General features: G+C 33.6%; 1 protein-coding gene across 1 annotated transcript in view; it reads left to right on the plus strand.

Moving 5' to 3' along the window:
- The first annotated feature begins 1,754 nt into the window (after positions 1–1,754).
- Positions 1,755–12,844, plus strand: part of LOC132548352 (cysteine--tRNA ligase, cytoplasmic-like) — a 194,891-nt gene continuing 183,801 nt past the window's right edge. The window contains exons 1-3 of the mRNA XM_060212208.1: positions 1,755–1,815; positions 3,262–3,418; positions 5,679–5,764. Coding sequence (XP_060068191.1) covers positions 3,277–3,418; positions 5,679–5,764 — 228 coding nt within the window. The 5' untranslated portion in view covers positions 1,755–1,815; positions 3,262–3,276. The remainder of the gene's footprint in view (positions 1,816–3,261; positions 3,419–5,678; positions 5,765–12,844) is intronic.

A 12,844-nucleotide genomic window follows, 5' to 3' on the forward strand; every position in this document is an offset into this window, starting at 1 on the left:
ATGAGGGGTGGGGGCATATTCAGCGTGGGAGGGGGGGGGGGGGCGCGGAATTTTAGGCTAAAATCGGCACAATTTAGGAGCTTGAAACGTTCGAATAAGACACACGATCTAAAAAATTATTAAATATATCTATTCAGGAAGAAAGAATAAATTTGCTCAGTCCTTTGCGTCAGTTAAAAAGGTCAATTTACGGAGAAATGAAACTTCAAACATGCAGAGCAAGGGAAAAGTGGTCAAACAGAAAACATTGTCGAAGTGTTTGAGAAAACTAAAGGAATTGGTAAAAAGTGGTAAGGACCATATGAAAGAGCAGATCTTGCTGTGTTCCGTGGTCTATAACAATGTGTAGAAGAATGATGGCAATCGGTGTTATACTCACATTTGCTCCTAAATTGTGCCGATTTTGGCAAAAACTTTTGCCCCCCCCCCCCCCCCCCCCCCCCCAGGGGCGGATTTAAAGGGGGTCGTGGGGGGAGAAATGCCCCCCCTAAAATTGCAGAGTAAGGGTGAGTTACAGAAGTATACTGGATGGTCTTGGTCGTATGTTATGACTATCACTGTTCTAAACAGCTATAGATGACTTAAGTTGGGCTAATTTTCAAGTATACAGTAACTTTATTATAGTTGATCACATAACGACAGAAAGAGTTAAGTAAGTTAATTATAACGCCCCCCCTAACTTAAATTCCTGTATCCGCCCCTGCCCCCCATGCTGAATATGGACGCCCCGCCCCCATATTGCCCTGTGCAGGGTGAAGCGGCTCGGGACGATATTGAAGGCATCAAAATGAATTCAAAGTCTGCACTCAATTGAGTTAGGCTAGTTGTTTTCGAAAAAACCCACCAAAAATATTGTGTGTTCATGCTAATGATATTGCCGCTGAAATATAGATTACACGAAGCTTCGGTTAATTGTGTCTGCATTCTATAAGACATCTGATGCAGGTATCGGAGTTGAAATAGACAATCATGATAACTTATGAAACACCATGCCATCTACAAAGGCCTAGTGAATTAACAATAAGCAAGATACCCATAGGTTTTATAATTATATAATTCACAATTGTATTCCATTATATATATTATACCATTTCCTTACTGACAAAGTAATAATTCATATAGTGTTAATCAATAAATACGATTAATAACCAAAAACAAAAACTACGTCATTATATCGATAAAAAAAATTTAATTGAAAGAAAAGAAAACATGCTTCAGTTGCTATATTAATCATGTGTAACACAATTCTACTAATATATGAGTAATGCGACTTTACCTAATACTACATTATACATATCAATCCCAAAACAGATAATTCATATTTGCTTATTTTCTCTATATTCGACTTATGACCATGATAACGAATTTCGTTTTATCGATTAATTTCATTATTCTGCTGGTGTGTTCGAGTTGGTTTGCCTTTTGATTTTCCCGCTCAGATATCACTTTCGGAATGAAGAGTTCTTTAATAACATGAGAGAGAACCCAAATGTTAATCCCGAGTGGGTTCGTCACGAATTCAGCTATTTCATGAATATTAAGGACGAAAAGTCATATGCAACAATAATACACTAAATACCTTAAGTGCAGAACAAGGTCACGATATATTTGCATGTTCGTTTGCTGTAAAAAATCGTTGTTGATTAACGAATACAAGGTAGTATAATTAGCGCGACATCTACTTGCGCCGTATACTATATCCGGAACGGAAGTGTCTTGATTTCATCACCTGCTCACGTCGTTACATCTGGCGGTATATAAAAGTTGTTTCCCATAACCCGTATTCAGTAGTGGCAGGCATGACAAACACACTGGGTGAGTAGACAGGGCTCATGAGCAGCCGACCTAGCTATTTCAGAAGAGATGATGCTCTAATTTATTCAGAAAAGTTGCATCATTCCCTCTGAAAGCTGTTGTGTTCCCGAAATGGTGATCGTGGATGGCCTTAATTTGCTTGTAGTTTCAGTTTCAAAACTTTCCAAAGTTTCGTTAAGTATAATTATGAGTAAGTATGAGTTAATATCATATCGTAACGGAATTGGACCTTAATGTAAGTAGACTCTGTACAACATGTATACCTGATATTTTTGTTTGTTTCGCTCTCGCGACTGCTGTATCTCCACTATGTAGATCTGTAGATAATGAAGTGGAAACGGATTAGTGACTGACTATGTGACAGATGGATAAGTTTGTATGCTAGTAGAACTTTCTTTACAGAAAAAATGTGAATTTTTCTTGACGAGAGTGCAATGAATATTCCGAAGTTCGACATGTCATGTATAGGTTAATTTTGTATTTGATGTAACCAACCTGTTGTACAGTATGCACTTTTATTAGTTAGTTATGGTTCTGGTTAATATTTTGGATTGAAAACAAAATAATTATATGTTGTTTCTCTTTGAGATTTTATCTATCAAAACGTCTAAAATCTAGCTTTCTGTTTTTGTTTCATTGCTATTTTTACTAGTGTGTGTATGGATTTTTTTTATATGACTTGTGTATATTTATATACATGTTAATATATATAAATGATCTAGGAAGTAATATCAACAGTATTTACAAGCAAATTGTCAAATTTTCGAGGCAACCTGCCCCTTTATCAAGACACAATTATTACATAAATTACATCACATACCTAGAACATACAAATAATACAAATAAAAATAGAAGGGACAATAGGGCACTAACAAAGACAGAAACAATGTAGACAGAAATAAAAGATGAACAATAATTTGGATTATTACTCAGTGTGGAAGATAGAATCTAGTAAATAATGTATCACAGACAGGTGGATTGTCATGTTTTAAAGGCAATCTGCCCCTGTATCAAGACACAAGTATTTCATAAATTACATCAGAATGTAAAACAGATACAAAATGAAATATATAACTGTCCTACATGATCACTTGTCAGGTTCTTACTTGATTATTTTAACACCTAAGCCAGAAGCAGGCACTATTCAGTGACATAGATTATATTAAACAAACATGTTGTTTGTAATGGGAGAAACAAAATGTAAAAAGTTGATAAAAATTGTTTATTAATGTATGTTTAAAACAAATTAAAAGTGTTTTCGTTCAGATAGATAACTAGATCCAAGTAATTTACTTATATCAGTAATTTGTTTCTGTTAATATCACAAGCATTTATTTTTGTATTTAATATAGAACAAAAAGTATAGGTTTGCCTGGTTAATTTAATGGAAACCAATATGTAGTTTTATTTCAGCCCAAAACATGTTGCTTTTATTTTCTGTTTCAGAGTGTTAATTGATTGATGGCTTTGAAGGCTGTCCTTTTGGAGACATTTAATCTTTCTTCACAAACATTATCTTCTAAAGCATTGATTCCCATTGTGGTGAAAAACACCTTTTGCACACAGCAGATTGAGACATTTGTGCGAAAACCAAAGATGACTAGTAAGTAGTGTCAATCAATGAGACCCAAAATATTGATGGAATAGCACTCTGAGGTCTTCAAGTTTCTGGTGAATAGTGCTATTTCAAACTATAAACTTCAAAAAATGTTTTCATTCTTTTTTTGTTGTTGTATTAACCTACTTCTGAAATTAGGAAATAAAATTAACAGTATTCTACAGAATTAATTTTTCAGATGAATTGCAAATGTTCTGTTCCTTTAAAGAGCACTTTCTAATGACCTTTTAAAATATTTTCAGCACCAGAATATCTTTCCTGTGGTCAGTTTAAACAAACAAAATTGATACAATACCCATGACCAACTAAAAAATGGACCAATTAAAAAACAGACCACCTAAAATATAAAACACATGATTATCATGTTAACAAAACTAGAAGCACCATGCTTTATCCAAGTAGCTGTTACAATGTAGCAAAATTGGTTTGATTTATCTAGAACACATTTATTACATATACCATATTTTCTGGTCTATAAACTGCACTCGAGTATAAGCCACAGGACTGGTTTTTAGTGATTTTTTAAATTTGATCTGTATATAAGAGGCATCAGAATATAAGCTGCACATTTCTTATATTGTGGTAACCATTATTTTGATCAAAGTTTGTTGATAAAACAGAAAACAGAAGCTAATTTATCAAGATAGTCCTTTATTTCATTGATGTGTTTCAAAAATGTAAAATAGCAATTATCAAACTTATTTGGCTCAGGAGCCTTCAAAGATTGTCTACACACAGAAATAGGGTGTGACATTACATACAGTTTACTTAACAATATCTCCATCAGTGTCTGTACTGTTAAGGCCCTTGCATGCTGATAAAATTCTGATAGCCTCCTATTTATTCTTTTAAGTTACACAATCCATTCTTTCGTAAAAAAAAGCATAGCAGTCATTCTGGAATTTAACCCATTGACCTATCGATCCCAGGATGCAACAGGCTATTGTAAACTTTCACTATGGGGTCCCGAAGCAACCAGGAAAGTTCAGAAGATATTATTGTGATTCATATTAATATGTATGATTAATTAAATCCGCGAGAATGTATATTTATTTCATCCTGTATATGGTTGTGATGGTTCTTGACAATCTGTTTCAGTCACAAACACATGATGGACAAGTACTTGTAAAAACTTTTTTAAATGTAACATTACATAACAGTGTGTTGCAGACCATTTTTATCCACTTGCAACAAGATGGCAAGGGTATATAAGGATCTAACTGCGTGGATGTATGTATGTACTTGTTCATCACCCAATGATGTCAATGCTGTACAGAATTCATTTACTAACTCAGTCGTCATCTCTTGTATGACCACCAGGGGTTAAAATTGTGGCTACTGTTACTTTGAAAAGATATTTGGCATCCTTGCTCTACTGAACTCAGTTTAATCATCTGTTTATCCCAACTCTTCATACACTTACTCGCAAGTATCATCTCGTGTACAAGTCAGCATCACGACCTTTTGAAGTCAAGTTTGAGGTGATAGTTTAGTTTTACTATAAATAGATATTTGACTTAATTGCTTCCAGGGCAAAATGCACTACTGTACTCATAGCTTTTATCTCTTGTATGAGTTTACATATCAACTTGCTGGTGTCAAAATTGGTCACTGCTACTATGAACATGTACTTAATCACAGCCATTGTCACTCTTCTTCGGAACAAACCAAAGCTTAAAGTAAGTCCAACCTCTGACTTCCAGTAAGAAGCTGTATCATCCACAGGGGTTAATGGAGTAAGGGAGTTTGTATCATCTATAATGCCTTGATGAATTTGTATTTCCAGACCAAAGTAATTGAGGTGCTGAGGACCATGTCAACAGCCCTTTCTAAGGACCTGATTCAACAGTCTTAAAGCTCTTTTCCAAGGACCTTGTCACACAATCTTAACATTCCTTTATAAGGACCTGGTTAAGCAATCTAACAGCCCTGTCTTAATATCTGGTCCAACAATATAACAGCCATTTCTAAGAGACATGTGACAAAGTCTTAACATCCCTGCCTTAGGACCTGGTTCTTATTGACCTCTCCAAGAACCATGTCACACAAATTTATGTACTTCCTAAGGACTGTGCCCCACAGTTTCTCACAATCTTATTGCTCTTTCTAAAGACCAGACTTCATTGCCTCACTTGAGTGATCTTTATATTTGGTAATTGCAAAAGAATTCTTTGTAAGTGTTCTTTTCAATTAAAAAACAACCAGAAAATAAATGCACAGTTGAATTTATCACTTCTTTTTGAAGCTAAGAGAGTGCAACCCCCATGGAAAGCCCCCGAAGGTACTGATGATGTCAAGCTGAAGTTCTACAATAGCCTGACTCGTCAAAAGGTAGGACATTAATTTCCTTATGTTAGGACACTTGAACACTGATTAAGACATTTGTCTGATTTATAATTACATAAATCATACCATGTCTGTAGATTGTTTATTTACTCTAGTTAATTTGGACATTGATGAGTTACACAAAGAAAGGTGGTTATTTGAAGAATTTTAAGAAAGAATAAGTGACTTTCATTTGATGACATCTTTTCTGAAAAGTTGTACACGTTAGAAAAAATGGGGTATGCTCATTATGAAATTGAAACTTGACATGTATTTCAGATCCTATATATTGGTTTTGTTTTACTAAATCAAAGAAATATGTGAACTCTGAACTTAGATCTGGTTGCTTCATTTGGCCTTACTCAGTTGTTGTCACATCATCAACGGCTCTCTTAAGCTGTCATATTCAACTCTACTGAAGACTTGAGTCAGTTATGTACCACTCTAAAGAAGGTTTGAGTGGACTGTCATGTTCTGCACGAATGAAGGTTTGAGTGGGCTGTCATGTTCAGTCTACTGAAGGTTTGAGTGGACTGTCATGTTCTGCACGAATGAAGGTTTGAGTGGACTGTCATGTTCTGCACTACTGAAGGTTTGAGTGGACTGTCATGTTCCACACTACTGAAGGTTTGAGTGGACTGTCATGTTCTGCACGAATGAAGGTTTGATTAAACTGTCTTGTTCCACACTGCTGAAGGTTTGAGTGGGCTGTCATGTTCCACACTACTGAAGGTTTGAGTGGGCTGTCATGTTCCACACTACTGAAGGTTTGAGTGGGCTGTCATGTTCCATACTACTGAAGGATTGAGTGGACTGTCATGTTCCACACTACTGAAGGTTTGAGTCAGCTGTCATGTTCAGTCTACTGAAGGTTTGAGTCAGCTGTCATGTTCAGTCTACTGAAGGTTTGAGTAAGCTGTCATGTTCAGTCTACTGAAGGTTTGAGTGTGCTGTCATGTTCCACACCACTGAAGATTTGAGTGGGCTGTCATGTTCCACATTACTGAAGGTTTGAGTGAGCTGTCATGCTCAGTTTGCTGAATGTTTGAGTGTGCTGTCATGTTCCACACTACTGCAGGTTTGAGTAAGCTGTCATGTTCAGTCTACTGAAGGTTTGAGTAGGCTGTCATGTTAAGTCTACTGAAGGTTTGAGTGGGCTGTCATGTTCAGTCTACTGGAGGTTTGAGTGGGCTGTCATGTTCAGTCTACTGAATGTTTGAGTAGGCTGTCATGTTAAGTCAACTGAAGGTTTGAGTGGGCTGTCATGTTCCATACTACTGAAGGATTGAGTGTGCTGTCATGTTCCATACTACTGAAGGATTGAGTGTGCTGTCATGTTCCACACTACTGAAGGTTTGAGTAAGCTGTCATGTTCAGTCTACTGAAGGTTTGAGTAGGCTGTCATGTTCAGTCTACTGAAGGTTTGAGTGGACTGTCATGTTCCACACTACTAAAGGTTTGAGTAAGCTGTCATGTTCCACATTACTGAGGGTTTGAGTAGGCTGTCATGTTTAGTCTACTGAACATTTGAGTGAGCTGTCATGTTCAGTCTACTGAAGGTTTGAGTGGGCTGTCATGTTCCACTCTACTGAAGGTTTGAGTGGACTGTCATGTTCCACACTACTGAAGGTTTGAGTAAGCTGTCATGTTTAGTCTACTGAAGGTTTGAGTACACAAATGCTGGATTTGACTCAACAGTGTTCGAGTCATCCATGTTTAATCTACTTAGATAAAGAGGAGAAAAAATTGGGAACAAACAAAACATACAACTTATCTGATGTATTTGATTCAAGTGTGTTCGACACAAATGAGTTTTACTGTTTGTAAAAAGTTGCAGTCAACAAACCACAATTTATATCATCAGCGCTTTCTTACTTGTATTTCTCTTTAGGAATAAATATGAGCTGCATTAACCATTCAGTACTCAGTGACTAAATAGTCTATTACGGTGCCTTGATTGTTTCACCATTGTACTTTCAGTTTCACCCTTTCATCAATTCTACAGGAATTTGAGATTGGCATTAACCTAGACAGAATATTCTAGTATCAGTCAATAAATGGTGAAGCATGATTTTGAGTCAGAACTGAAATTCAGTTCATATGATGAATATTTCTGGTAAGAAAGCATAAATGTATTTGTATCTAGAACCACTCTAGTATTGCTGTTATAGGAACATAATCAGTTTTTGGGAATTCTTGTTGAAAATACATTTCCAAGTATTAGTGTTAAAAGTAGACCCTGTCATTCAAAGAGAAAAACATTATTGTAAGTTAGAATAGATTGTGGTGTTATACTAGCCATTACAGAAAACAGAAGACTGGTGTTGTAAAGTTGTAGTTTATTCACATATCCTTGAATCATATACAACATTATATCCACAACTTGATTTTTATTTTTACAAACACATGGTAACAAAAACTAGCATGAATTCGCATTAAAATACTGTCTCTCAACTCTGTCACTCAAATATTCAACAGCCTTACTTTACATCCATTCGTACAATATATCACGTGCTTAGGGTCAGCATTCAACCATTTATCCCAACAGTTAAGGCAGACACACATTTTGAAAATAGCATCACAAAATCTTGCCAAGTTATAAGATCTGATTGGTCAGTAATTTAACCAATGAAATTGTGTGATACACATACACACATTCAAGTGTCTATATGCCAACTTTCTCAAATGCTTCAAAATTTGTTACTTTGAAGATTCATTGCAAATGTATATAGATTATGTACACTGAACACTAAATTATACATAGGTACAGTGTAAATACTTTGCACCAGAATAGTGTCCAGTCAGAATCATTCTAGACAAAATACAACAGTTACCATGACTACACAAATCAATTTTGTTAATAATTAGATTATATCCCTCGCACCAAAATTGTTATTATAACAAACTATGTCAATTAGATATGAACTAATTGCACTAAACTACCATTTTATATTTTATGCCTTTGTATACAGACAAAAGCATGTTGATATTTGTTTATCACTCTCTGATTGCTGAGCATATCTTTAGGTAAAATTCCTGAACAGCAATAGATATTACAAGGTGATTTTATTATTTCAAAGTCCTGAAAGTGACCACATTATATGGAGACCAACATTTATCAAAGGGAGATAATCTGATATCATGCAATAAAAAACCTTGATATAATGCCTCTCATTTTACCACACCTCTAGACGTTGGCATATGTTAAGGTCAACTTTTAACCTGCGCCAGGTTTCACTGAAACATGATGGTAATTGAGTAAGGATAAATGGTGGCAGTATATTAAGGTTTTACTGTACTATGGCAGCAGTATAATAAGGTTTAACTTATAATCATCATTGTAAAACAAAGTTTACTAGTTTTTGTAGTTGTGGTACATACCTAACTATATGTACTACTTGTCTTCAGAACTATATTCTCTTTTTCTCCCACCATATAATTACTTAAAATCTATTCTATTTGAGCGCAGATTTTGCATAAATCTTCCGATAGTACAGATACATATATAGATAAACATAAAAACGCATTACATTTATACTACTAGGAAAGACTCACTTAGCAAACAATGACTGTCCCATTATATCTTAGCAACAAAATTTGATCTTAGGCATTGTAACGCTTGAGCATGGTTATGAATATCCTTAAAATGCTTTTGTTGTGTAGAAACTTTTGTGAAAAAGAGGTTGTGGTTAATCAAATCAGTATTTAATACCCTTTTGAAGTAAGTGAGCTTTTCGTGCATTTAATGTTTTCTTAACAAAATGTTTCGTTTAAATTAACCACATAGTTTTAGATTGTTCACTTTTGTAATAAGCCTGTAAAAGTCTACTACGTCTGAATACAGTGTTGCTTAAAGAACTTTAGTCGCTAGTAGTCCTGGGCTGATAGACAATTTGATGTACACCACTATGTATACTGAGGTCACACCCAAACCACTACTTTTAGTGTGTTTGTCAAACTTAATTTTGAATCAAACTCAAATGGACCAATTAACAAACAGAAATTTCTGTAAAGGTTTATTAAGATGACAACTGTGAAATAATTAAGATAAATCTATATATTTGTACCACCAAAACTATCTGATTCTTCATATCTCTCTAGCAGCAACATATGCCAGGAACATAACTGAATGACATTCATATTGATAAATAGCCACAAGTACAAAGAAATAAATTGTGGTCAATAATAATTGATACAAACATCTACATAGCTATACCACCACTTCCTGCCCACTAAAGCAGTTATTTTTCTTGTAACATGTAACCATGTTAAAAAATTAACTGTTTTTAGAAATTTCTTCCTAAAAGCAGTGTATCATATTAAAAATTGAAAAAAATGATGTTTTTTTATGTTAAATTGTTTTTTTCTCTCTTTTTTTTTCTTTTTTCAAATGACGAGGATGATTAAATGCATCACAGATATGAAATGTGGGCAAAATTACATAAGCCAAGTTGTTATTAATTCAAAAATACTTCACTTTATTTTTTTTTCAAAGCTAAGCTCTTTCTATATTTGAAGCTTATATTCTGATGGAGTAAGTTATCTCAAAGTGATTATAGCAAACAGTAAAAAGTTCATGATTAATAGATATAAGAGTTCACGATTTATCAATATTAGAGTTCATGATTTATCGATATTAGAGTTCATGATTTATAGATATAAGAGTTCACGATTTATCAATATTAGAGTTCATGATTTATCGATATTAGAGTTCATGATTTATAGATATAAGAGTTCACGATTTATCAATATTAGAGTTCATGATTTATCGATATTAGAGTTCATGATTTATAGATATAAGAGTTCACGATTTATCAATATTAGAGTTCATGATTTATCGATATTAAAATTTTTGCTGAATTTCCAATATTTTGAGTTTATGAAATTCACAGTTAATAAACAAACAAAAAATTCAATCACTTGAACATTACTTTCTCACAATATATTACGTAACCTTTTGTAGGTAACTCTATAGTACATAGGGCTCAATTGAAATCTCGACACAAAACAGAATAGCAATGATAAAGAAAAGAAAGGTTCAATATCACAGACGATACATTTAAGTAGATGTCACCTGACAAAATATCAAATAAACGCATGATTAAAACAAACACAGACATTACACCAAGTAAGTGTCAAAACATTAAATAGAAAAAAATGTCATAAAATTCTAAATAAAACTTTGGGAATCTGTTTAAATTGATTTTTTTTACAATCCCTTTTAAAGTTTTTAAAAGCTTACCAGAGACACTATTTTCTGTGATTCTGGAAATTATATGCAAAGTTTAGTTTGAAAAAATTGTATTTAATGTTTTAATTCTGATGAACTAAAAGTAAAATCCTAATGGATTTGATACTTATGATAATTAACAGTATAACACCTACAGCAGGGAACCAATGTTAATCTAGATAAATGTTTGGACAAGGTAGCTGTTATGAGTTACTGATAACACTAAACACATCAATGTACAATTTTATGCCTTCAATGTTCAAATACATGTCAACATTAAAATGTTTCGAATCAATAGCACTCACTATATACTAATAGAGGTACTAAATTCTTTATAGAAATGTACCATGAAGATCACATCTCCAGTTACTAATGATATTTTGCCATATCAACAAAGATACGTAAATAAGGTTCTAAGGCAGAATGATTTGCAGTCAATTTTAGGTACGTCGTTGTACATATCAACATATACAGCTATATACATTTCACCTGTGTGGTTTACTGTCCGTCCTGTATTCTGACTTGATTAAGTGTATTTTCATCGTACACTCTCCAACAAAGTTTTATCAGCACAGTCATAGTTGTCATGAATAATTATTCTTTTTACTCAAGTTTTTGATATTGCTCAATATTAAATCAAATATTTTTAGTTTTATATAATTTCATTTCACTACATGAAACATTTTTGAATTGTTGAGCAGTGGTAGTGTTTTTGGGTCTGATGAATGTTTTCAGTGAGATATCAAATTTAAGTATATATATAATAATATTTGATTACTGCTAATAATGTCATTAATAACATGCTGATGTTGTTCCAGTTGCTTCCCTTTGACTGTAAATTTGCTCGGCAAAAATATCAATTACAAACAAAGACATATTTCATTGGCGCCTTAGAATCGATAATACATTTTCAAGAAAAAGCTGGTCCTTGTCTGATTAAACATCATCAATACCATTCATTTAAACATTTGAAATATTTACAGATGGAAATATAAGAAAGTTGGATAATGGGCCTTATGTACGTGGATTGTGGGTAATGATCATAAGAGAATGATGGGTAATTTACATATGGAGATGATAGTGTACCGAGTGGTTGTGTGGGCACTTAGGGATCAGGATTACACACATGTGGGGACACTTACAAAAAACATTATCATTAAGTACTCTCTGTCCTTCTTCTTTAAATCTTTCTGATGATTACAAAGAAAAACCAACCAATGTGTAGCTTTTCTAGAAGTACATGTAATAGATTCTCAAAAAATAAATAGTTCATATTGGTAAATCAGCTTTCTCACAACAGTGTTTTAGACATCATTTTACGTTGTGTTAACAGATGTACTTAAATTGAGTTCTATTCAATTTCCTGTTCTGGTTGATTCCAGATGGTTTGGTTTGAAATAAATGTTTTGAAGGTATAAAACCAGTGGTTTTAAAGATATTTGTTAAAATTAGATGTCTCTTTCTGTTCGCTTTTTTTTCAAATTTACTACCTTGAAGCTTCACATTATGATGAGGGAAGAATGGTAGAATATATTTGGAAATTTTATCATTTGTAATCATGAAAAAAAGAAGTTGAAAAAGGACTGAAAGTTGTGTGAAAGGCAAATAGTTACCATGCATAATGCTACATCTACTAATGGGTGATAAATTCATGATTTTTGTTGTTGTTGTTGATAATTTGATGAATGAAAACAAGTATGAAACTGGGACGATTTGTTTACTGAATACAAAGCTCCTAGTTCTCTGCTTTATATTCAGCCGCCCATCATTGCAAGCAGAAATATGAGTTAAAATTTGATCTTGATATTTCAACTTTTCAGTGTCAATGATTCAATAAAATATTATATTTGTATAAT

Source organism: Ylistrum balloti, unplaced genomic scaffold (genome assembly GCF_031769215.1).
Source record: "Ylistrum balloti isolate Yb309-2 unplaced genomic scaffold, AGI_CSIRO_Ybal_v1 Utg370010, whole genome shotgun sequence".
NCBI classification, from domain to species: Eukaryota; Metazoa; Mollusca; class Bivalvia; order Pectinida; family Pectinidae; genus Ylistrum; species Ylistrum balloti.